At 41.4% G+C, this 27,832-nt stretch overlaps 1 protein-coding gene across 1 annotated transcript; it reads right to left on the reverse strand.

Moving 5' to 3' along the window:
- Positions 1 to 2,142: 2,142 nt before the first annotated feature.
- mtnr1ab (melatonin receptor 1A b) lies at positions 2,143 to 27,294 on the reverse strand. The gene is made up of 2 exons (XM_072663031.1): positions 26,988 to 27,294; positions 2,143 to 3,758 (listed from the first exon to the last, which is right to left on the reverse strand). Exons 1-2 carry the CDS (start codon positions 27,175 to 27,177, stop codon positions 2,890 to 2,892), a joined length of 1,059 nt encoding a protein of 352 aa, XP_072519132.1. The 5' UTR covers positions 27,178 to 27,294; the 3' UTR covers positions 2,143 to 2,889.
- Positions 27,295 to 27,832: the final 538 nt, after the last annotated feature.

A 27,832-nucleotide genomic window follows, 5' to 3' on the forward strand; every position in this document is an offset into this window, starting at 1 on the left:
CTTCCACTTCCATGCCATTTCTATATTTTTGCATTCACACAATTTTAGAGCTAGATCTTCACCAGTTCACAAGAACCCAATAACCCTGCCCTGAGAACTGGGCTAAAATGTCATCATGATGAAATTGCAGTAAAAACTCTGCACGGATGAGGGTGACTACACCACGGCTCATCCTTTAAGCGCTTATTTAATCTTTTCAAGTTTATTAAGGAGAACGTCTGATGGGGCAGGAAGGGGGGAATGAATTTGTGCTGCCCGAGGAGGGGGGGGGGGTGCTTCAAAGAAAACGTGATCATTTGTCAAAGCAGTTCAGAGACAAATGCAATTACTTCAGCTTCCTCAGATTTAGAGACACTTTCAGCTCAATGCCCAGAAATAACCATCCGTGGGCATGTAAGCGGGTCAACGTAAAGAGCCTGTGACTTGCACTTAAAAATAACTCGCCGCAATACTACACTGTGCGTGGCCAGGATGCACGGGATGAATCACGCTGTGGAACAACTGTGTGTGCCACTGTCCAAAATGAGCCTTTTTGGATGGAAAAGAAAAACACAAATAAATAAATAAACAAAACTGCAGAACGTCTAATTCATTGTCCGTGGGATATCCTGGAATTTGGAAAGCTTTCAAAGCAACCGACAGGAGGCATTGTCTCTGTGCAAGAAGAGCATCTGTAGAACATGTCCCTTTGTCCCGGAAATCTGCTTCTGTGTAAGCAGTCCAAACTCTTTCTTTCCGTTATACAAACCTTTTCCGTTCAGCCAATATGAAGCACCTGGGAGCAAAACTGACAAAAAACGGAGCAAAATGAAATGGTTGCTGTGATTTTTGTTTTAGATTGTGACATCACATTCATTAAAATGATGAAAATAGCCATAATGGCACACATATTACGAATAATTAGTAATTAGGAAATTATCTGAATGCAATTTTGCATGATCCTGGAATCTCTGAGTACGACACTGCAAACATGTGCATGAATATCTTCACTGTGTCTCCATTTTGACATTTTCAATCTAGCATTGTGTCAAACTCTAATGGTGAATCGATCAATTTACCTTATTTTCCATAACAATAAAGTTTAGCATCTTAGTTTACCCTGTTTTAGAATTTTCGTTAATATAGATTAGAAACACTGCGATAATGAGCAGGGAGTAGTGTAATATGCTCAGTTACAGGGGATCAAAATAATAGGAAGAAGAGGAGCATTAAATTTGAAAAACATCCAACCAAACGTCCATCCATCTTTGAGAAACCAACACCAGAACATCTATACCCAGAGAAATGGCTCAATTAGGAAGCTCCAGTGAAGTGGATGTGTGAGGCTCTTAGATTAGCTCTTAAGCTAACGTCTTGCCTGACCGCATCCGATGCGCCTGCATCAGCAGAGCTTCATAACATGACGAGTTGGGTGGATGTTTTAGATTTAGCGTCTTCAACCATACATGCAGGTCTTCTTCTTTGGAAGGCGATGGATATAAGTGATATGGTGCTCCACAATGCTCTAATCTTTTTGTGCCGTGTTGGACAACTAGTTCTAGCTCTGCTCTAAACAGCTCTAAAGGTTAAATGGCCTGTTGGAATGTTGGGTTAGCATAGCTAGCTCCTATGACCAGTGTCTACAGCAGCAGTCTACTTCAGACTGCATTAATTTTGAATAGGAGACGACCATAAACCATTTAATATGAAATGACCGGAAATTCTATTCCATTTGGAAGATGTGTTTTTTTTTGCATTACAGCGACAATATCCTCTTCAGTTCAAAGACATTCTGTACATTAAATTCCATTGTTTCATTTATTCCAGCAGACTTCTATAGGACTAAAAAGGCTTGCTGGTAGTTCAAAAGCCAGACAAATCAAATTTTGTTTAATCATGTTGCCTTTATATATTGTAAACAATAATGTACTTTATCAAATTCCCAACACCGACTTGACAAAGCAAAGGTGTTCAGCGTTGCAGAGAAAACCCAGTCAACGCAGATATACAGAGGGAACGTTCCAGCATTATCTGATTATCTGATTTAGTTTCGGCATTCATGGGCCCTGCTTCGGCTTTACACGTTCAGCATTTCATGATGCATATTTCCATGTATGAATGGCGTGCTAGACTCCCGCCATGGTGCATGAGCCTACAAATATGTTTCTTGAGGCATGTTGCCATTTTATTTCATTTATAACATGACACATATGATAAGGTTATACAAATTCAGAGGTGACCCTTTAAAAACGAACAAAAATAGAGTATGTCTTTGTAATGGGTCCAACAGTCTGCCGCTGGAGCCGCTGGATATTTGCATTCAACAAAGCAACATTTTCCTGTTGACTGCTGTGTGTGTTGGCACAACGGTTGTTTGACCAAAGTTTCATTGGCAAGCTCAGAGGCTTTGTTGCTGAAGAAGTGGCTTTCTCTGGAATAACAGCTTATCTTCCTAGAAAATGTTTTGGTGTGAGCTTCAGAGAACCTTTTTAAGACTGTGAGTCTAATTTCGAACCAAAGGCATACAATCAAACCACTTTGTTGAATGCATATTAAGAGTATGTGGTTGATGAGCTGTTCGTCCACCTTACTGGCCACACCGAGAGCAATACGGACATGATTTGGGAGCATTCTTAGCAATAACAAAACGCTAAATGTCACATATTAAATAAATACATCTTCCCTCCGTTGTGTAATGTTGTAAACATTGAGACAACATTGCAAATGCGTCTTTGAAAAAAGGAACAGTTAAAGAAAAGACATACCCTGTATGTTTGAATATACTGCTATACTATACTGTTTTATTACTGTACAGCATCATTTACTGTAGTTCACTCTTATCTGGAAGTTACTGAGACGAGTATTTGGCATATCTCTGGTTCACAGTGTCCTGAGTCTTTTTTCGAGTGCTTATACCGAGTCTACTTTTACTTGGTTATTGTTCGTCATTAAAGGGGATGGCTTGCTTTTCATCCTGTCCACGGCTTCGTTAGAGCTCTCCGGGAAGAACATCCTTGCAGTGCAAAACGAGACGATGATTTTTTTGTACTCCCTCCTGAAGTTCTGGTTGAGCAGTCCGTAGACAATGGCGTTAAGGCAGCTGTTGAAGTAGGCCATGAAGTAACTGGATACAAAAAACCACTCAGGGATGAGCGGCGCCACCCGCACGGGGTCCACAGCGACGGCCAGGCCGATGAAGTTGAGGGGCGCCCAGCAGACGGCAAAGAGCACGAACACCACGAACATGGTGATGAAGTTCCTGACGTCGTGCGGTGTCAGCTTGGGACGGAACTCGGGCTTGACGCGCCGCCGCACCTGGATGACCAGGATCCAGATTCTCAGGTAGCAGTAGGTGACAATCAAGATGGGCAGGATGAAGTGGAAGAAGACCACGGCGATGGTGTAGGCCGAGCTGGCCGACTGCGCAAAGGTGCACGAGTACACCCTGGGGTCGTACTGCAGCGAGCCCACAAAGAAGTTTGGCACTATAGCCACCACGGTCAGCATCCAGATAAGGAGCACATAGCACAGGGAGTTCTTATCGCTGTAGAGCTTGTCATATTTCAGGCTGTGACAAATGTAACAATAGCGGTTGATGGCGATGCCAGTGATGTTAAATATAGATCCGATGACGCTCAGTCCCATCAGGAACCCGCTGATTTGGCAGTGGACAAAGCCCAAGTTCCATCCATTGTGGAAAATGGACATCAGCACCAGGGGGTAGGGGTAAACAGCCACCACTAGGTCAGCTACTGCCAAGCTCACCACAAATATGTTTCCTGCAAAACAAACAAACACAAGACAATCTCAGTGCTGTTTTGGCATTCCACATTTATTCTCACATATTGAGAAAGAAAAATACATGCACAGTCAATTGCACGTACAGGATGATCACAGACAAAAAGCATCAGTAAACAGTACAGTGCTCTTGACTAATGGGCCTGTATTATACATTTCTACATGTCCACTTTTACATGATTGTAAAAGTCATGTAAGTCACTCTTTATCCATTGAAATTGCATAGGATGTTTTGTAACAGTGCCTTTAAGACTGACACACACACACACACACACACACACATATATATATATATATATATATATATATATATATATACATGATTTCAATTCTATTCTCGTTGGTTGCCTTACATTGTGACTGTGTATATATGTGTGTGTGTATTGCTGCTGTCCAATGAAATTTTCTTCGTCATTTGAACACTGTAGCTGCTCTGTACACTGTGTAAATCTATTGGATGAACAGACCTACAGAAAAGCCCTAAATAAAAGTTAATGGAAAATAAAAGTTCATTCCACATATTTTAGAGCATTTCTATTGGTCCATTCATCCAAAATTATTTACACAGTATACAGAGCAGCTACAGGGTTCAAACCATGGACAAGAAAGAAATATATACAAGTATACAATTTGAATGGTTGGATATATGTTAATGAATTGTTCTTTGCTCAAATAATAAAACAATAATAAAAAACAATAATCTCAAAAAGTTTTTGCAGCTTTATTTCCATATGTGGAACGCATGGGTTGGGACCGAACGGTACATTTTAGGAACACTTTATATTTTGGGATACACTTTACATATTCATATTTCATTTAATTTATATCTTTACATATTTATACGGTGAAAAGCATCCAAAATGTTGACATTACAGGAGAAGGACAAAATGTTCTTCACTTTGAATGGATGTCAATGAGAAAATAAGAGTAAATGCCAAGTGATTTAGAGCATTTCTATTGGTCTACATGGGGTCATGGAGAAAACTAAACCTAAAAACTGACAAAAATGGAGACATGTTTTTCTTGGACAGCAGCGATATATATAATACCACATTTGATATGAATAGATATTATTTATAAATATCTCAAATAAGGTATTATATATTTATCTACATCAAATGTACTATTACCCTTTGTAAACCTATTCATTCATTCAATTATTGAGCAAGCCAGTAGTGTACATCTGCATAAATCATTCAGATACAGGCCAGCAGATTATTTGTGATCGGTGGTGCCAGACTTTGAGTTTGAGTGTTTCTAGAACTTCTGATCTCCTGGGATTTTCAGCACAACAGTCTCACTGTTGTAGTGAGCAGCAGTTCTGCAGACAGAAACGTCTTGTAGATGAGAGAGGTTAATGGAGAATGAACAAACCTGTTCAAGTTGACAGAAAGGCTACAGTAACTTACAGTACTACAGTAACTACAGATCACTACAGTACACAGTAGTGATCAAACACACATAGTGACTGTAAGCACACATGCCCGGAGCAGTGGGCAGCCATTGCTGCAGTGCCCAGGGAGCAGAGAGGGTGAAGGGCCTTGCTCAAGGGCCCAACAGTGGTAGTTTGCCGAGCTCAAGTATTGAACCCACAACCATGTCATCAATCAGAGCTCTAACCGCTGCCTGTGTGTATAACCGTGGTGGGCAGAAAAGCATCTCAGAATGCACAACACGTCCAACCTTGAGGCGGATTATTTGCACCTGATATCTTTTTGCTACAAGAAGATGATGATGATGAGCTATGATTGAAAAGCGTTCTCATCAGCTTACACCAAGAAGTCAACATGTTGTAGTATTCAATAAACAAACAAATAACTTCCAAATCCAAAAACCTTGTTTGCTTGACATTTTTCACAACACAAGCTCTACGCTTGTTGTACCTCCTGTCCTCTTTATGGATGATGCCAGTTGTATTTTAATAGCATGACCTTTATCTCATCTAATTAAGTCATATCTTCCCTAAGTCTGTCAGCTGCTTTCTCTATTAAAAGGATCTGAGTTGCACCTGCTATTGTCACATGATGTTTAGCTCTCCTATCAAGAGCATTCAAAGCAGCAGGACTTTACCTCTAGAAAGACACACAGTCATGGTATGGCTTTGTTGCATAACACAGCACACTTTTTCTCTGCTGGTTTCAGCCCTCGCTACACTTGATTTACACCTCGGCAAGTGTGTGTTTTCTTATTTAAAGCTATTTATCTGGGCAAGTGTGTGTTCTTGTGAGATAGAACTGCAAATGTGTGGCTCCATATTTTGTCTTGATGTCCTTAACCATTACAGGAATGACCAGTACAGAGGCAGCATACCTGCTTTAACCTAATGAAACGCTGATTAGCCACACCAAATGTTGGCTGATTGGCTTACTTTTGGGATGAGTTGGGGGGTTTGTGATGAGGTGGGACGAGGTCACTAACACTCTCTGTCTCTGAATGCAATCAAATCCTTACAGCAATGCTCCAAAATCTAGTAGATTGTCTTCTCTTGGACAGTGGAGGCAGCTATAACAAAAGCAAGATAAATTCCTTTTTAATCACCTTGATTTTGAAAGTAGCAGTGAATGAGCAGGTGTCCCAATATTGTGCATATATTTGTAAACTCACATTAAAACTAATAAAAAAAATATTCCAAAGCATGAATATACCTGACTATATCAGACTATACCTGTCTCATAAATGTACATATCAAGCAATTTCCACAGATCCCTCCTGTATTTGTATATTCTGTATTGTGTATATTTTGTTTGTATTTTGTATTTATTTAATATAATTTTTATATAACTTTATATGTGTTTAGTATGTATACAGTTTTGTCCTCCTTTAGAGCATCAACCTGAGCCTCACCATAAGCATTTCGATGCATAAATGTCCTGACATGTTGTGCAAATGACAAATAAACCTAAAACTTGAAACTTGAACTTGAATACTATTTAGTAGTGTGCAAGTAAGGGTTTTTCCCCCAATATGTCAAATTTAGAAAGTAAATTGGAAAGGTTTCCTGCAGGGGATTTGTTCACATACTGTATTTACCCTGTACACTCTTAAACATAAAGGATGATTAGGGTTCTTTGAGCAATTTTACTTCCTTAAAGACCCATTTTTGTTGAATAGATGTAAGTGTGAAGTCCCTTTACACTGATTTAGAAACACTGACATTAAAAGATTCTTTCTATATAAATCTGGTCTGAAATGGTACTTTATAAAAGCAAAAAAGCTCCCTAGCTGATTTACACTGTTACTTTTTTTATATAAACTTTCAATAAACTTTTAGTTTATGCTACACTTGGGTTTATATGTTATAAGTAAAAGAGGGCATATTTTATTAGAACGTTTTAGAAATTCGAGAAAAAGCTGTATACTTTGGTTTGCAGAAGCAAAGGAAATACAAAGGTAATGACCTTTCTCTAATTAAGCAACCTAAGGGCTCCACAGCTGATCAGATCAGACCTTCACCTCAGATCTGACACTTGCAGGAGTGAGAAGCATGTAGTATGACCTGAACGATGATGACCTGGAACTCTTTCTCCCTTCTGTCCTCCCTCATTACTGCTAAGCTCGTGTGACTGGTCTTTGCAAGCCACGGCCTATTGGCATGAGGCACTGTGGGGGAGCACAAGTTTGAAAGTGTTTGGAAATGTCATGGCAGCCTTCTCATTAGTTCAAGGCACCTTCCTCCCTGTGGATTTGTTGGGAAACGCTGTGTTTTTCGGCCTGCTTTGTAGGACGTTTTAGGAGACGTGGTGTTTTTAAGCGCTGTCACCGGCTTGGACGAAGGCTTGTTGTCAGATAGGGAGCACTGCTCTGATCTGAACACGAGTTTCCTTTTTCTCCCTCCATGTCACAGCGCTGTCAGCCGGCTCACCGCGACAGACCGGGCGACATGATTCCTGGAATGCTGCAGGGTTCGCTAAGTATACGCATTCATGATTTAGTGGATTTAGCTCGATGCTACAGGCGATCATCAGAGCAGAAGAGCTTTCCAGAACAGTAGCTCGAAATCGTTCTCGCAGTGACATCCCTGCACATCTTCTGGCTTCTGGGGGATGCTGCGTTCTCCTTTCAGCCGGAGCCATGTGAGAGAAGAGCAGGGAGCGGCACGCATTAGAGCAGCGGCCCGGAACGCCCAGCAGGGTCCCCCTAGTGTGACTCTGGGTGCTCTCGGTGGACATCATCTCCATCTTTAGAGGTCATGAGTGAAGAAGTGACTTTCTGAGTGTACAGCTGATAAATGAGCTGAGCTTGCCATGCTGAGGAGGGGCCCTGTCCTTCGTATGAATAGATACTGTAGGGGTCTTTCCTGGATGCACTACATAAAGTAAATGTAAGGCAGGAGTTTGGGGTCTGATGTGGACATTGTGTAAGAGTATTACTGGTGTTTTGTTAACAACAGCACAAACAAACTCAAATATGGCTTATAATAATGTTTATTTTATTAGGCCCAAGTGGTTGAAAACAGCTTTGCGGTCAGGAAATTCATACATGGCCTTTTCAGTGTTTCTGACCATTCTCTGGCCCTTCCTCAGGCGTGATCTTACAATTGAAAAGGCTGAATAGTGCTGTGCATTGACAAGAAACTGGTGATATGATACCTATGACAATGCAGGGGTTATGGTTCAATATATTGTGATGTAATGTGATAATGTAAGCAAGGCAATACATCATAATTTTTACATCAAATTTTAGGAAAATTGTCAGTATAAAAACATACCAACATTTGCATTAAATCATTATATTTTGTGTCAAATTAAAACAGTTGGCCCTTTAGGCAGGGTATAAGATCTATCTGCTTTCTAGCAATCTGGGTTTAAACACAGCTCAGAATGAACCACTGTCTGCCACCAGTGTTTGCATATAAAATATTAATTATTAAAATTGACACTGTATTTTTAAAAATCAATATGGTAAAACATAATGTCATGATACTTTGATATATTCTCCTTTAGCCCTACAACTTTATACCTCTAATAATAAAAAACCTAAACATTTGAAGTCTGTTTTATCATTTGTTTCAACGTCAAACAAAAACAAAAACTATAACAGCAAAAGGTTCAAGGAAACGTTGCAACGTCTACAGAATGCCAAGCTCAGACCACATGATACTTTTTGTCTTTCAAGGTCAAGTCAAGTTAAGTCAAGTGGGTTTTTATTGTCATTTCAACCATATACAGAGTACACAGTGAAACGAAACAACGTTCCTCCAGGACCATGGTGCAACATAGACACAGTGCATTCAGACACAAGTGCAACACAATACAAGTGCAGACAGACAATACAACACAGTACAGACAAAGAATAATAAATTCATACATGGCCTTTTTTAGTGTTTCTGACCATTCTCTGGCCCTTCCTATACTATATAGTGGTGGCTCAGCGGTTAGAGCGCCAGGATATCGATAACAGCGTTGTGGGTTCGATTCCCGGGCTCGGCAAGCTGCCACTGTTTGGCCCTTGAGCAAGGCCCTTTACCCTCTCTGCTCCCTGGGCGCTGGAGTTGGCTGCCCACCGCTCTGGGTGTGTGTGTGTACTCACTGCCCCTAACACGTGTGTGTGTGAGTGTGTGTTCACTACCAGATGGGTTAAATGCGGAGGACACATTTCGCTGTACAGTCCACACTGTACAGTGACGAATACGTGCACCTTTATATTATATTATGCACTCATCCAGCCATAAATTTGTGCAATGTCTTAATCGGGTAACAAGCAACACTACATGTTTGACGCCAACCAATCATCATTCATGTCATTGGGCAAGTTTGTAGGTCCTCTGGGACGAGTGTCAAGCAACTATTAATAATGGCTAAGGAAGCGCTGTGTGTGATGCAGGTCCACTGAAAATAGATGCCAATCTTCTACACAATGAGCTCCAATTTGACTTAATATAATGCAAAAAACATTTTTCTATTCTATTGTTTTCTGGTTTTAGCGCACAGTATTTTAGAGATGGGGGATTGCTCAGGAATGACAATCAAATAATTTCACCAATGCATCAATAAATGGTTTTAATTCTCAAAACAGATTTTATACAAATGCAACCTAAACAGAACCTGTTAAGATCTTTTTAGGATCTTTTAAGGTCTTCTGATCAATGCTCTACAAGAATTCCATTGCGCTTCTGATCATCCCTGCATTCAAACAGGACTGTATTTAAATAAAGGCTGAAGGTGACTGGAAAGTCATGAAAACATTCACAGACCAAACCACATCCTAGAACCTAGAATTATAAACTAAACAGAGTGAAACTGTAGCAAGCTTCTGCTTTCTCACACAAGAATTCATAGGCACCCTTATATACAGTACAGTTTACAACATGGAGCCTCCTGCATCATACCACTGACATAGTTCCACGTTGATGGCTTTATTAAGTGAAAAGGATTCGGCTGGTGGAATGTTTAACATGAGCGAAGAGTGTAATTATCATAGAAGCAGAGGGGTCACTTGCCCGGGAGTACTGAAGAGCCACATTCACTCGCACATGACCAGAGGCCATTACTAACTGTTAGATTGTTGGATGTTAAAAAAAAAGAAAGAAAAAAAAAAGAATAGGCATTGTGTTAATTATGTCCGATGTAACCATCAGCAACCCACTCCAGCATGTTCATGTCATGCGGTGCACTCCTCCTGCCTCCTAGTTCCAGTCTCATTAGTAAATTATGCAACAACTGGGTACAGTCATCATTTTCCTTCAAATGATTTTTTACTCAAATGAATTATAATGGGAGAATTTCGAATCCTAAACCCAGTATTGTATTGTTAAACCACTAATGCAGATGCAGATCCTTTTGACCTCAAGTAAAAAACGTCAATTTGTTTTACAGTCCGGCAATGGGTCAACGTCCTTTTCTAGTGACATTCTTTTACTAGTTATATTCTGATTTTATTAAAATGATCAATACCCAGCAATAACAAATGTCAGCTGTCATATTATCGAAAAATTATTCAGAAAAATGCTCTATCTATGGGTCGTGCATTGTATTACAGTAACAGCAAACAATAATGCTATAGTGAAAGTGCTGTCCAGCAGTATATGTCTATAAACGTGGCGATACAATATGTATCACAACACAGGGGTTATGATTCAATATATTCCGATACTGTAAGCAAGGCCTTTTTTTTTCAATCAAATTTTAAGAAAACTGTCATAGTATAATAACTCCATAATATGCATAAACATAAAGTTTTATATTTTATGCATTTAGAACAGTCGGATCTGAAGACAGCACTGCTACACTGCTCTCTAGTGGTCCGGGTTTAAACACTACATAAAATTAACCCCTGTCTGCCACTAACCTTTGCATGTAAACCATTCATTAAAAGTCAATACTGTGTTCCTGAGAATCGTAACATAACGATAACATAACATTGTGATACTTCGATATATCGATATTTTCTTACACCCCTGTACCAAATATGTCTTGGTTCATTCATATCATATGCTATTGAACATATTGCCAAGGTAACAAACTGTACTTTTGGCATGTCCTATGTGCTAAAATTGTGCCAAATCGTCAATAAGAAGAAGAGATAGCCGAGAAAGAGCCGACTTTGAGGGGAAGATCTTGAGAACAAAGAGTGAGAAGGAAGTTTTTCGATCAGGCGAGAGTGAAGAGCCTTCCAGAGATAAAAGGCATGAAAAGGAATGACACAGGTGGGGAACATGAACTTATTTTTGGGGTCTTACAGATTTAATAGACCAGTATTTTTTGTCCCATTTGCCAATGTGGTAGCTAATCCCAACTAACATTAGTTACATAACTTGCATTTGTGTTGTTTGTCGTCCTATTACAATATTTAATGGTCACCAATAAATTAAAAATGTTGGCAAGGGGCTTTATGGCCATGAAGACCCCAAGAACAGTGGGATTTTGGATTGATGCTTAATTAGAAATGCTATGCTTAGTAACGTTACTTGTTATCTTAACTGATACAAATGCATGGTTCCTCTGTCTGTCGGTGTAGTTTAGCAGTACTAATTCTCACAATTTTTTCCTCTGATGGTAATGTACATTCATGAAGTAGGGGTGGAGCTTCTGAAGGAGTTGAACTATCAACAATCCTTCTCCGGAATTACTGATAAAAAATTACTGATCTAAAAAGGGGGTCAAATCCTAAAAATGTTATGAGCTTAAATATATATATATATATATATAGTATCTTAGTGCATCCAACAATAAAGCCAGCATCATAGTTGTTATGTGCAGTAATAGAAACTGGTATACCAAATGGTTTTGATATGGTTAACTGCATGTAGTCAGTGAAACCCCCCCAAAAATATGCAGTAGCCTTCCATTTCTGCAAGAAAACCTCTGTTTATAGAATGTCAAGAAAATCCCCAGTGGACTAATTCCAACACCGTGCCATTCTGGAGGAACGTGATGGAACTGTGTTAGAAGAGCCTTTGCAAGCGCATCACATCTCCCGAGTGAGTTTGTCCATGCAACTAATGGCATTTATGCTGTGGGGCAAATATCTGGTTCAGAATTTTCTACACCACTTCACACACAGTAAGAGGTGCCAGCCCAAAATCATGGGATCCTTTCAAATCCAAAGGAGTGCTAAGATACAGTCTCACTATGCTATCTCCCCACCAGACCCGCATTCGCTCAGAGAACCTTAAACCGTGTTTTCAAGGCAAGCTGAATGTTTTTTCCAGTCATGTGATCCGCTTACGTCAGGTAATCGTTTCTGTGTGAGTGTAGTAGGCCAGCATAAAAAGGGGTCCAAGGAGCTATACCCTGCTCTAGTAGCACTACTCTAGCAGTACTTCTGGTCTAGTGGTTAGAGGACTGTGGAATGACATGTTTGATCCTTGGCAGAGAACGGTTACATAATGCAGTCTTCGACAAAATGAGTACCCCCTCTCCCTCCCTCAACACATAATATAAAAAAATTAAGCTGCAAGGAGTAAAAAGGAACAGGTTGTTAAAAAGAAGGGGAGATCATGCCAGGCTGAATGAAAAGAACTGGTAGTCTTCATTTTCCACGCCTTCCATCTGACTGGCTTGCGAGGCCTTTTTCCTGACAGTGCCTCAGCCTTTCGAATTTATACATGGCATTCAGGCTGAATGTGGTGGAATATCTCAGTTCTTCATGCAAGGCCGCAAGGACTGGGATCTAATGACTTACCAATTTTCCCGTTGACAAGCTCTGCTCCCACTGCATGCAGAAGTGCTGACTCGGACAAATAAATAGGAATTCAGAATGTTCGGCTCATTATGAGACTCCCAGTACCCCGCTAGCGGCTGCTGTAGCGTGTTCTGATTCGGGTGTCAGGCCTTGTTTATTCGGTGGGGAGCTGGAAATCGAATATGATGTTTCAATTAATATGAAGGTGATGAATATACTGTGCAGTGTCGAGTTCTCGTCATTACTCATGGTTTGCCATACTCCTGTGGCTGCCGCTGCACACTAACACATGTATATGCGTGTACAGGCAATTCGCTTACTCCGAAGTAAACAGAATGCCCTGTTATAGGGACAACTGTTATAGGCCATGTGGCAGAGGTGTCTTGCATTATACAGGTATGAAAAAAAAGATTATGAAAGTACAGTAAAGACTACTGTCAGAACCCTATATTGTGGGGGCTGCTGGTTATAGGCTGGTTGACCAGCTAGCTTCACTATAGCACAGATGACCACTACACTGAATGGCCAAAAGTTTGTCAACACATGAACATCACATGACCCAAGGACACCACATTGAGGGCCTGGATTAGGAAGATTCTAAGGGCCTGTGATAAATTTTAGGGGAGTATCTTGGCAGAAGTTGTAGGGGCCTAGTGTAATTTTGTTTCATGGGGCCCAAAATTCCTGGCAGCACTCCTGATCACACCAATACGAGCTTGATGGGCATCCCTTTAATTATAATAATAATGAATAACTATGCTCCTCTGGAAAGGCTCTGTGTCTGTGGGAAGTTGTGCCCATTCAGTCAAAAAGGCATTTGTGAGGTCAGGCACGGATGTGGGGTCAGAAAAGCCTGGCTTGCAATTGACGTTCCAATTCATCCCAAAGGCGTTCGGTGGGGTTGCGGTCAGGGCTCTGCACAGACCACTGGAGCTCCTCCAACCCAAACTTGCCAAACATCTTTATGCACAGGGGCACAGTCATCCCTGGAACAGGAAAGGCCTTTCCCCAAACTGTTTTCACAAAGTTGTATGCATATAATTGTCTAAAATGCCAGTGTATTCCTAAGCATTAACATTACCCTTCATTGAAACATTGAGGCTGAGCCCAAACCCTGAAAAACAACTCTAGATTGTTATCCCGCCTCCATCAAACCCACTATGCAGTCCAGTAGAAAGCAACTATGTAGAATTGACCATTAGACTGCTAGACGTAATTCATCACTCCAAAGAACACACTGTGTGATGCAAAAAAACCAAACAAACAAAAAAACTTTACATAATACACAACCCCATGGCTAAGCTGTTAGTTCTCCCGGGTGATTCCAGTTTGCAATTACTGCACTTACAGTTGACTGGGGCAGGTCTAGCAGGCTAGAAATTTCAACAACTGATTGGTGGCAACGGTGGCACCATTTGAGAGTGGCACAAGTCTTTTTTCAAGACTTTTGTCTATGGAAATTTGCTGGCTGGATGTGCTGGATTGTACACAGCTGTAGACACCAACAGACGAGTCAACTAGTCAAGTGTCAACTAGTCAACTATCCTGCTTAATTGCTTAACAGCATTCTGCCTCAGAGACACATGTATCTCACTGTGGTTATGACTTTCATAATATGCCCATCCATCTGCTTTGCTTGCCTTTGACTTTGACAACCTCAACAATCTCTGCCTTCTCTGTCAGGTCCTTAACAAAATGTGGTTAAAATACAGCATACGTATTTATTCGCAAATATGAGCAAAGAGAGTAAAACATGAAAAAGTGATTTCCATATTCAAATAATGGCACCTCAAACAGTTAACCGAGTACTCGAGCCCCCCAGTGTACATCCATATGGAAATTCTGGACTGATGCCAATATGCAATCATTTTCATGTACATTCTGCCAGGGCCGATGCCAATCCATAAACCTTCATTAAGATAAGATAAGATAAGATAATCCTTTATTAGTCCCGCAGTGGGGAAATTCACATTAAATGTAGACTCTGGACTACATCCATCTGGATGAGCATTACAGCAAACTCTAATCATGTATGTCTGTCGGCTTAGAAATACAGTAAAGCGAATGCTGATATTTCACAGAATTCCAGTGTCACCAACACACTCCGCTCTCCTGGTCAGCAAACAACAGGTGGAAATATAGCTAAATCAAATGTAAACAATGATCTGCTGACATTGATAAGACTCTAATATTGCTGTGCATCTCTACTGACAGAAAACGGGTGGTGATCTGTCAAGAGCATTGTCTGTTTATTTTATTGTCTGCTTATTTTATAAAAAGTGGATTATGATATGATGCTGTTGTGGCTGGAAGTGGTCAAACTTCCCGTCAGCAGTTGGATTTCAGGATAAAACCAGTGTAACTAATTAGTTGCAATCAAAATTGTGGGGAAGCCTGGATTCTGTGGGGGAGGCTGGGCCTCTTCAGCCTTACATAGTTGTACCCTGCTGTATTTTAAAGCGTAAAATGCATGGAAAGCAAAGAGGCTGATTGGGAGTCTTTTTAGGCATAGATTGTCATAGATTTTTTTTTAACCCTTTAGAACCTGGAACATTGTAAAAAGGAGGAACAGCGAGATGCCACTTCTTAAGCCTTTAGAACCTGGAAAATTGTAAAAAGGAGGAACAGCGAGATGCCACTTCTTAACCCTTTAGAACCTGGAAAATTGTGAAAAAAAAAGGGACAGCGAGATGCCACTTCTCTACCCTTTAGAACCTGGAACATTGTAAAAAGTAGGAACAATGAGATGCCACTTCTTATGCTTTTAGAACCTGGAAAATTGTAAAAAGTGGCATCTCGCTGTTCCTACTTTTTAATATTTTTCCTATCACCCGCCTTAATGTATGCCATGGCTTTATTGCAGCGTCCAGGGTGACCTTCACAAGTTCACACTCTTAATTAAGGCTGTCCCTGTGCTGCACTGATACCATCGCTTGCAAATGAATGCCAGCTGAAACACAACTCTTTCTGAGGCATGTGAACTATGCAGGGACGGTAAGAGTAGACGCCCATTTAAACCCAGCAGAAAGTCGGCATGCGCTTGAGGACAAGCCATATGGATTTACAGTCACGCCAGCTACGCGCATGTCACATGTTCCACGGGTTTAACAGTCAGCGGCTCGGTCTCGGGCTACACTTTAGGCCCGAAAGATAACGCCTGTCAATGAGAGGCCTCACTCTATAAATCAAGCCCACATGACCAGGATGCAGGGTAAAGCTCTACTTTCGACTCTATTCATTTCACTGTGTCCTTGATTCGCCACTGTGTCATCCTCGAGACAAACACACTGACTTGCTGCTGAAACGCTCTTATTCATCTCATCAGAAGACAGTTTCCAGTTAGGAGGGTGCAGGAGCACTTCTACATAACACAGGGCACACTTTTACACACTGTTATCTGCTCCTTCCTTTCCTAGAATCCATTCAGTTCTCTCTTGGGCACACATCCGATTTATTCACTAACACTTTTATGACTCAGAATCTGGACACCTAGATAGTTGGAAGAATGATAGCAATTTTGCATTTAAAGTGTAAAAGATTCAGATCAGGGCTTTGCTTAACACAAGGCATGCCAAACCTTTCTTTTGCTCCATTTGTATCATCAACCTCTGGGATATCGCTTCATCATATGAGCTTAATAGAGATACTAGAATGGCTGAGGTATTTTAAAGCAGCAGAGTTCTGAGTGCAACATAGAAAACGGCACTATTTCTGCAGGGGGACAGCTCAAGCGTTTATAATGTCCTTGACATATCCTCAGATGTATTCAGGTTAGAGGAAAAATATTCATATCAATGCCCAGTATTGTGAAATGATAATCTGAGTAAATGATATGAAGTTCAAAAAATACCCAACCAACTTTAGAAGAAAAAAGGGAGCCCAGTTTCTTAAAATAGTTTAGTGTTAAGATCTCAAAAGTTACATAAATATGCATTTGTTTAGTTCTTAAATTGTTCTCCAATGTCTACATAGAAGGTATGTGACTTTGGTGGGGGCGAAAAATGCCCAGCTTAAATTTTACACCTTGATTTTAAACCCCAGGCCCTGGAATGAGATAAGCTCATGAATAATTGCCTCTGATTGGCTGGTTTACGGCTCAAACTGAATCAATATATCAAAATAAACTTCTTCCTGTAGTGATTTGGTGTTGGTTTGTTGTTGGTGTCATTAAAAAGACCAACACTGCAAGTCTTACTGGTGCTTAGTGCTGCTATCCTGTTGGAATGGTTATCTCGGCTAACCCGGCTAACCGAATGGCTTCATCTAAAAATCAGCAGTTTAGCCATGTCTCCGTAAAGACAATGGCAAAGCAATGCCGGTGTTCATGTTGTGTGACGGACGGCTAGGGTTTGCTTTTAGCTTAGCACCGATACTTGCTTGGCTCCCACATTTTTACATCCTTGAGCACTGCTTCTCACATACTCTTTCCCTGTCAGTGACATCAGGCAGAGCTGCAGTCACGAGGCCTGGTTCGTGTAGCAACCCAAGGTCACGCAGCACCTCCAACAGTCTATCATCTATTGCAGAACTCTTGTTTTCTGATATCTAACAGAGACAAGCGGTGATATGCGTGCTGACCAGTGTTCCTGATGCACATCCAAACAAACTATATTCTCAGGACACATTTATATACACAGTTCAGTACATATGTGTTGTTCCTTCACTGATGCATTGTTGGTTGTTGTTCTACACAATGCCTGCAGAACCACTGAAGTTTCAGCTGTTTGGGCTAATATTGCCTCGGCTAGAACATGGGCTGGCGTATGTAAATATTGGTGGCGTGAATATTGAGTCTGCACTGTTAGGAAACAGTTTGTGGTTTTGGAATGGGTTCATTTTACATAATTTTTTTGGTCAGGCTGGATTTGCTATTGAAGGAGGACACAACAGTATTTGAGGTTCATGGTATGTCACTTACATTTACATTTACGGTATTTACCAGACGTTCTTATCCAGAGCGACTTACAAGGTAACTCGTATTACAGAGGTGGGCCAATGTAGTGTTAGGAGTCTTGTCCAAGGACTCTTATTGGTGTAGCGCAGCATAGTCACCCAGACCGGGAATCGAACCATGACGTGGTTGGTGTGGTGCCACAGATAACATGACCACCTTCCATTGCGTTACAACAACACCATGTGGGAGACCAGGGTTCGATTCCCGGTCTGGGTGACCGGGTCACTTCTAGTCACTTCTATGTAGCAGACATTATTTAACTACACCAAGGTAAATAGTTTTCTAATTTAGGGCACATTTAACCCCCTAAACAGCCTAGGAGGGTTTGTACAGAAGTCCCTGTAGTTACTGAATAAAATTTGCCATTTGGAAATGATCTTGTGCTGAGATGCTTTTGAACACAGCTGGGTTTAGTTGCAAAACCCAAAATAACTTTTTTTTCTGTGTAAATATTAAACTATACAGGGTTTTGGCATGAAACTCAAATGCAAGCAAACAAATAAATTATACATTTCATTATTACAAGTTCATCAAGCAATCTACTGGTGGAACTGAACAAATGCATACAGTGGCTAGAGTTCACAGAGAGGCCAGGAACTAAACTTTACTTTCCTGAAAATGACACAAAATAACACTTTTGCACAGCACTCTAGGTGGATATGAATAGGGGAAAAATATTGGGACACCAGCTCATTCACTGTTTCTCCTGAAATCATTGGTATTAACAGTTTATCCTGCTTTTGTTAAAGTAGCTGTCGCTGCTGTCCAGAGGCCTTACATTTTTTTTACCCACTTTTCCTCCCCCAACCCACACATTAGTATTCTCCCCCAACATATAACGCTCCTGTGACTGGGAGGGTGAGGACTGACATACCTGGTTAAGAGCTTTAGTGAAGTCAGGATATTGCCACATCCCCCCCGCCACATCCCGAACTATCGCCAGAGCTTTTTTGGCTATGGTGCCTATAGTTTCATGGTGATCCCCTATCAGAGAGTCCTGTTCTATTGGCAGTACTTTTCTGCATCAGCAATGTGTTCCACTTGAAGTAGCTGAACACACTCATTAAAAGGAGTGTCCACAAACATCTGGAAATAAAATAAATATACAAGACACCACCAACATCTTATTATTCTGCGCCACACGCAAGCAAAAAAGGATGTAGCCCCAGCTGAGAGGGGGGCTACAGGGGGGCATATCCAACATATTTATTGCACCTTTATTTCCCCTGTGGTCCACTTATAACATTTAATGTGGGCCTCCCAAAAACACACAATTCAGAAGTCTCAGTTCATTTTCCGTGCCAATTTCATGCTTTCTGAATTTAACAGGCTGACTTTGCTACTGTGCCTTTAAGACTACTATCCTGTATATAAATGAGCTCTGTTTGGATTGGCTGCCCTGTATTGTGCCTCTTTCAAAACACAGTCCACACTTTCAAATATAAAGGTGCCACAAATGTTGCGACGCCATAGAAGAACCATATCTGTAATAGAGTGTATGTATTAAGAACCTTTAAAAAGTGGTGGTTCTTTGGACATTTAAAAAAGTCCTTCATAGGTTACAGAGCACAAAAGTGGTTCTTTTATGCCACTGCTCAAATAAGCACCTTCATTTTTTAAGAGTGCAGACTGAAACTCAATGTAAAGTTAATGTGAATGGGCGGCTGTATGTGGACATACTAGCTGCTATACTTATTCCTGCACTGTACGCTCATAAGGGATTGCGTACGAGATGCTGTTTACAACGCCAGACTGGTCTACCTCAGCATACACTCCTGAACTTCTGAACATGTTTTACTCTTCCTTTATACAGACAGCACATCACCCCTCTACATATTTACTCCATTTTACTGTTAGTATTGTAACTTAGTTTGGACCCTAATCACCCAGCCGTCATGCACACATTTGCACATATTTGTATTTGCATATCTTTGTATTTATTGTATTTATTGTCTATGCACCCTGTCTCGTGTTTTGTCTATTGACCTTGCACTATTGTATGTTCTACCTATTCTGCACTGGAGCCTAGCAGTGTTTCATTGTACTGTACAAGCCTGTATTAGTATAATAACAATAAAGCAGAACTCAATTAAATATTTATTATTCTGACATCAAACTTGGCTGTTTTCAACCTAATTGTCATGTGTTGCCTAATACTACACTGTGCAATGTTTATAGTGAAAAAGTGAAATAATGAAAAAACACAAAGAAATGCACTGAAATGATCTGATACCTTTAAGGAGAAAGGTTTTGACACAGCAGGACTGAGCAGCTTTGATGCTGAGTGTGAAAAATTACTCTAAACGGTTTGGTAAAATCCCGCCGGCGGAGTTGATTTCTCCTGGTCACGCGAAGCAAAGCAACAGTAGTCATATTTCGCATGTGAGGCCTTTCTTTGCGGTCCACAGTGACAAGTACAGAGCAATAACGTTTATTCATGAACATCACGGCTTGTGATATCCCTGCGTACAGAACGAGACCTTTCTGAAACCTTATCGGACGGAGAGATGTGACATTTGATATTCAGTCATCTGCCACAGTCCAAACCGGATAAAACCCAGAATAAAGGAATCTTGACTGGCCTTGTGAAGGCAGCATTTCTGAACATGTCCACTCATTTGACAGGTGCATCATTCGAACCCTTGTGAACCCCAGTATCTCCCCGAGAGCGAGTGAAGCAATCTAAAACCAGACACTGCAATGTGTTCCAGGTGAGCTCCAAGGGACAACCTGTGCTGGGTTGAGCTAAGAAAAGCAGCTTTATTTTCCAATCAATTAAATGGGAGATTTCAGAGACTGAATGAAGTGTCACCAGCTGTTTTCCTCCCTAGTGAAATCTGGAGGTCTCTTAGTAGAGTGGAGAGATAAAAAGCATTGCCCCAGTGTAATGTTTCTAAAAATAATAATAATAATAATTCATAATTCATAATTCAGTGGTTGGTGTTAACAGGTTCATTCAGAGTGGTCAGGAGTGAAATACAGTTTTCACACTAGAGCTTTTTTCCGGACCCAGGTCCACTCGCTCTGCGAGCACCAATCTCTGGTCCTCCTGACATCAGTGGTCTTCGCTTCTAGTGAAAGCTATCCATTCTTGCGTGATTGGTAATTTTTTTCCTGTAACTGCTTCAACTTATCGCCTGCATGGCTAAAAACATTCTCCTACTACGAATCCCGAGCTGTGCCGCTTTTCATGAAAGCACAATTGGACATGCCCTCTCCAGGTGGTGCTCTTTCCCCTCATCACTCTTAAGTAATGTTGGCCTGCTCCCCTAAAACCTGTGCTTTCCTCTGAGAGTGTTGTGAGCCCAGAATCGATTCTAGGTGCAGACTTGTGTATTCAGGTTTAAAACCCGAATAAGTTTTTAAGTTTAAAAACACTCTAACTGACTTCTGTGTGTTGCCATCTAAAACCATCACGTGTCTCCAGCCCTTATAAATAATGCTGACAACGGTAAAATACAGCTAGATCTAAATTATGTTCTTTGCTGACTTTTTCCGGGGACAACGTCCTGTTTGTACCTTTCTGTAGTGGTAGGAAATATGATATTTGAGCTTTTTTGCAATACTATGGCATCACTCAAGTAACCATCCTGCTAAATGGCTTTAGGCTGAATGTGAGAATATACTACTGACATTACAGAAGCACATTTTATTATCATTAACGTTTCTAAGTATGTTGTCGATATAATCAGTCCTTGACCGACCAAACTGACCGACTGCTTGCTTTACTTATAAGAGAGCAACATTAGTTGTGTTTAACTGAACTGAGTTGCAAAAACTGAGCATATTTATATTCATTTTATATTTATAATCATTTTCTGTGAGTATAAGAGGCATCAAACTCCTCAGATGTCTGGCATCAAACTCTGACTGGCAACATTTCACATCAAACCACTCAGCATGACTTTGTTTGCATCAACATTTAATTATGTAGACATTTTGGATTAGAAATTCCCTTCTAATATCACAATTTGGTTTTATTTCTGATTCTGCAGGCCTACTAGATAAACACAATCATGTGTACCTCTCCTGATGGCATTGTAGGCAACAGACTGTATGTTTCCCAGGAGAAAAGGGAAGTATGTCTGTTGTCCTGCCCTAATGTGAAGTGAAAACACCTACATTTTCCTCTTTTAGTTTTAGTCCAGTTGACAAAGGGGAAAATGTCAAAATAGTGGGCTTGATTTGCCTGTAATATAACACCACCGACTTAAGAACAAACTGCTGCCTCCACGCAAAAACCTTGCACCTCCAAATAAATAACTCTACAGGAAGAGAGAAAAAAAATCTGAACTTTCAATGAAAGTCAGTGTCAAATTTATTCCAGGTTATTTTGAACCATTTCTATTGGTCCATACATCATGATTTTTTTACACAACGTAAAGAACAACTGTCAGATTCACATTACGTCAAAAAGTGAAAAACTGTAATAATGGAGAGACAAGCTTTGTGTCTGACAGCAATCATATGATTAAAACTTTACTTACTGTAGAGTGTATTCTGCTTTTGATGGAATAACTGCCTCTACTGTCCAGGGAAGGCTTTCTACTAGATTTCGGAGCATTGCTGTGAGAGTTTAATTGCATTACCTGACAAGAGCGTTAGTGAGTTCAGGATATCGGGATGATCACCACTCCACCTCATCCCCAAACCCTCAACTAATTCCAAACGTACTGGAGGGAGCACCATCATTCCAGAGAACACAGTTTCACTGCCCCACAACCCCTCTAGCCCACGCCTGGCATTAGGCATGGTGTCAACAGGTTAATGTTCATCTCCTCCGGAGAGTCCTATCATATTGGCAATACTTCTCTATGTGAACTAGACAAGCTGTGTGTGTGTGTGTGTGCATTTGCACATTTTTAAGTTCAATGCCTTCATTTGAAGAAGTGTCCACATGTGTTGTTTAATGTCTTAATGTTTCAAGTGAAACAGGACTATTCTGTCCCCCATCCCACCTAAATAAGGCCTAGCACCAGAAGCTTTCCTTCTATCACACAGCCCTCTATGCATAATATGCTGCAGAGAGTTCTCCTTGAATGAACAGTGAGCTTCACTTAATAAGACCGCCTCGGGCTCCTAAGCCACGTCAGTGCCACTAAAGCAGAGTGGGGAGAATAGAGAGAGAAGTACAAAGGGCCGCACTCTATAAGAGATCTTCAAAAAAATAAAAAATTAAAGAAGCAACTCTCCGCCGGCCCTTCGAAAACGAGCGGACTTTGCGTGCGTGCAAACACACTTTGCATGATCTGCCTACACGTGACGCGCTCCTATAGAAGTGGCGGGATCATGTGTAGCTGAATTAGAGCGTTATTGGCAGGAGGAGGTGCTGGAGGTAAGGCCGGGTGTGTTGAAATGAGTCCTGTGGACCAGCAGGGAGTGCCCGCTCTGAATAATCCAAACAGACAGTAATGTCACGGCACATCGAGTCCTGGAGGTTGACTAGGTTTAACCACGTTGTGTGTGTGTGTGTGTGTGTGTGTGTATGTGGGGGGGTGGGGGGTGGGGGGGCGTTCCACAGCCAAGAAGAACAATGCAAAGTGAATTATTTGTGTATGCATGCGTGATTCGGGACTTGTAAGGATGTTCTGGCATCAGAGTGCACGGATGTGTCTGCGGGTGGGTGTATAAGTTCACTGTACAGCCTACGCCCAATGTGTGCAGTGAATATCCGAAATGGGCAGCTCATTAAATATTCCCTCTGGGTCAGTGGACCCCACGATAGGCCATGGGACATCTACTCACTAGAGAGCAACATAATGAAGCACACATCATAGGAGGGTAATAGAACAATTACTGGCTTAACCTGACCCACTAATCAAAGAACGCGTTGCACCATACTCGGTGGGAGGTCACACCACAAAACCTATTCCACACAGGCTTCCTTTGTGCACTCAGACTAACACAGCAGCGAGCGAGCGTTCTGTTTTTAAACGACTATAAATACTTAACAGTGTGGTAAACATTCAAATATTAAGCAGCTATTAAGCTCATCTTCAATCAGCTTCCATTTGAGTGAGTCTTAAAAGAGAACAATTCCTTCTCTCTCGCGCCATCCCTCTCTCCCTCCCTCACACCGCGTCATGACGCTCTGAAGTCGACGGCAACTTGTTCAGTGAACTTCCTTTCATTTGGAAGTATAATCTAATGTCTCATCCCTGTTTTCCAAGCTTTTACTCTCCTGTTACTAAGTTTTACAACACGGCACAGACAGAAGGTCTTCTCTCTATTGGCAGAGGAGAGTGGCATATGGGACGGTGTGTGTCACCGGTGATAAGCGCTCCGTCCACTTGTAGGAGAGTAACAGGCTAGTTTGGTTCTGTTTGATATCGAGCCAATTACCTGAAGCCTCTAAAAATAGTTGCCCATGGTCCGGTTTGACCCTGTGGGATGTCTATCTCTGGAACGACACAATGACAGGGCAAAGGTACCAGGACACGCCACAAACAAGAAATGTTTACAACGGGGTTGTCACAATACTAGACGCTTGATTTTAATACCGATACCAAGTGTAGTATCACAATGGTCGATTGCAAATGGTGCTATTTCCAAATTATTTTTAAAAATCTGTCAAACAAATCTGTCTTAACACCAAGGCCCAGTTTCCTGGACACTGATTGATCTGGTCTTGGACTTAAAGAAGCCTTATTCTGGGTCAGGAAAATCTAAATGTTGTGGACTGAAAAAGGATTTACATTTTAACATCAAAACAAAAGTCAGGGGTGGGCAACAGGGGACTGAACTGGCGTCCAGATTTCCTTGACCTAACAGACTTACTGAACCTGGCATTCAATGAGTGAGTTGAAAGAGGTGTGTCTGAGCAGGAAAAGAACTGTGCAGGAATTCGACACCCTGCAGGACTGGAATTGCCCACTCCGGTTGTAAATAACGTGTCTTTTAAATTAGATTTAAAAGTTTTATTAATACATAAGTAAAGAACTGAAAGTACAGAAATGTCACAGTATTCATTATCATAGTGCTAAATCACATCAGATTTTGTAACTATGATTTTCAAAAAATATTGTGGATACTGTCATTGCAAAGAGAGCATAATAAGCCCTGGTTAACTGGATTCACTGCCGTGCAGTTTATGAAATGTTCATTACAAATATATGTTTGATGTATGTTCCAAATGTGACATTTCTGGTGGGGGTTTTTTTTTGGGGGGGGCCCTTCGAAGTTTGGTGCAGACATTCATGAAAAGAACACCTTACCCACTGTTAAGCACAGGTGTAGATCGCTCATGCTTTAGGCTTGTGTTGCAGCCAGAGGCACGGGGAACAGTGGCTTCCAGTTAATTCCAGCAAATTCTGAAACCACTCTGGAGAAAAAGCATGTACGTCTGCTAAAGATGGCTTCTACATCAGGACAATGATCCTAAACACACTTCAAAATGTACAATGGACCACCTAAAGAGGTACAAGGTGAATGACATATCTGTGGACTGACCTCAAAGGAGCAGTGCATGCAAGACTGCCCAAAAACCTCGCAGAACTACAAGTCTTTGAGAAGGAAGAATGGGCGAAATCCCCCAGACAAGAATTTTTACGAGGTGTGATGCTTGCCAAAAAGGGCGACCATGCAGGGGGCCCAACGTTTTGCTTCAGGCTGTTTTCCTTTTTTTGTTATTTTATAACTGTTAAAGCTGGAAACAAACTGTAATCTTTCTTCAAATATTAAGTCAATCAGAAGTAAATCTTTAACTCGTGATTCTTTTTTTTTTTTTTAACAAAGTAAAATCATCTTTTACACTCTTTTCCCCAGGGGTGCCAAAACTTTTGCATGCCACTGTATAGATATAATGTAAGATTAAAAAAATGATAAAACGTTCAAGTTATTGAGTGTATTGATTATTTTTTTGCCATGTTTCAGTACCAAAACTAAAACGCACTGAACTTTCAATACAGTGCAACTCTGCTTTATCAACCTTATTGCTTCAAATATATAAATATATAAATAAAGACATTTTGGATTTCTGCATAATCAACACACATCACTAATAACCTGTAGCGGCGTCCTTTGATTTTCCAAACCCTGGCATTTGAAACTATCTGAATATCTGGCCAAAAGACTTTTCTACACCACTTAAATGAGGGTGCTCCCGACCCTCACTGAAAATGTATGGGGGGGGGGGGGGAAAGCCTCCACTGAGAAGTGTCAGGTTGCGACAACGTTGTGACAACGTTCTGGTGCATGTTACTCTACCTGCCACATTGTTACCCTGCCAGTACGTTGTCACAACCTCTTCAAATGTAGTCACACAACGTTGTGAGGAGTTAGCCTACATTTCAACGTCGTGGAAACGTGGGCAGCACCAAACCGATAAAGTTGTGGGCGCCAAACAGAAGGGTGTCAGAACGTAGCTAGCTAACCCTGTTCCCTGGAAAAAGACAACAACTATGTGGTGCTTTAGAGGACTGTGGTCGGTGTTTTTCCTTTGCCATTTGTTCACCTACCCCCTGAAACTTGCCCACACATCCTGTCCTCCATCCTCTGCTCACAAACAGTCCTCTGACGGAGATGGAAATCTGAAGACATGCTAATCATGCTAACCTAGATAACTATCTATCTATCTGCTCCTAGTGAGAGACAAGTGTTTCCAGTTTCGCTCGTCTGAACAGAGAAGCAGAAAGTTCTCTGAATTCGACTTACTTTTTTATGCACTTCTAGAAATGAAAGTTATTCGGTACAGTTTGCTGAGTTTGATTAAAATGGTTAATGATTCAATTTCCCTTCCGTTAAAATCCCACCTCTCGCCTCAGGTTCCTGTGCTCTGCTTCACAGGGCAGTTATTTACCGTACCAGCGCTCCAGACTGCTGCGTGCTCTTAACTGAACACAGAGAGGTCATAACAGCGAGGAAAACTGAGAATTATGTGTTTCTTTTTCTTAATATTAATATAAAATAACACTAGCTAATCACCTAGTCTCCTCTCTGCCCCTAATCTACAGAGCCTGTGTGACTGAGGTGCGTGCACGCGCGCGGCCGTGTGTGTGGGGATGTGTGTGCGTGCGTGCGTGTGAGAGCGAGCTGTGGCGCCACGCTACGCAACTCAACCGCCCGGCTGAAAAGCGCGTTCACTCCGCCAGTGGTGGGCTGGTGTGGCCGCGCGCAGGGGGCAGGGGTGACCTACCTGCGTTTCTCAGCTTCTTGTTCCTGTAGACTGAGAAAATCACCAGCAGGTTGCCCAGGATGTCCACAATGATGGTGAAGATCAGGACGCTCCCCAAAGTTGTAGAAACCCACGGAGGACGCGCGAGGGTGAGCTCAGAGGGGGCCAGCGAAGCAGAAGTGTTCGTTAAGCTGCTGCCATTTATTTTCATTTTATCCGCACTTTCTCAGTCCTCGGAGTCAGTCACAGGTTCGGGCTCCATCGGGCGGCTGGTGCACTTAGGCGAACAGGTGGACTTCTCTGCCTTCATTGTCGGAGTCCAGCTCGGCCGACCGGACGCGCGGGGCTGAGCGCGGACATATGTGGCCGCGCTTTTATAGCTTTGTACCTACATCAGGTTTTGGTGGTATGTGATATTCGGCGGGCGAGTGAAGTTCTGCTCAAAGCGCCATGACTCCGGACTCTGCGGGAACACCGCCCCTCAGCGGAGCACAGCGGAACTGCTCGGTGTTGTTTTGCGCTGGAGTTCATTCACACACACACACACACACACACATGCAGACCGTTTAAGCGCGTGCTCATTCATTCTTTTGGACCGATTCATGATTTAGTTAAGTCCGAATCACTTCATTCATAACAGTTCTGTGAGAATTTGGTTCCTGAGTCACTGAATTATGAATGTTGTTCATTTAATAATAGTTTTACACCGGTTGACACCAAAATATTAGCCTGTCATGCTACCAGGTACCGTTTTGAGGAGCGTGCAAATAGAAAATATGCACCTTTATAAAAAAAAAAAAAAAATAATAATAATAATAATAATTACTGTCATCAGAATATTGAAAGACAAAAACATTTCATGATTT

Source organism: Salminus brasiliensis, chromosome 19, assembly GCF_030463535.1.
Source record: "Salminus brasiliensis chromosome 19, fSalBra1.hap2, whole genome shotgun sequence".
NCBI lineage: Eukaryota > Metazoa > Chordata > Actinopteri > Characiformes > Bryconidae > Salminus > Salminus brasiliensis.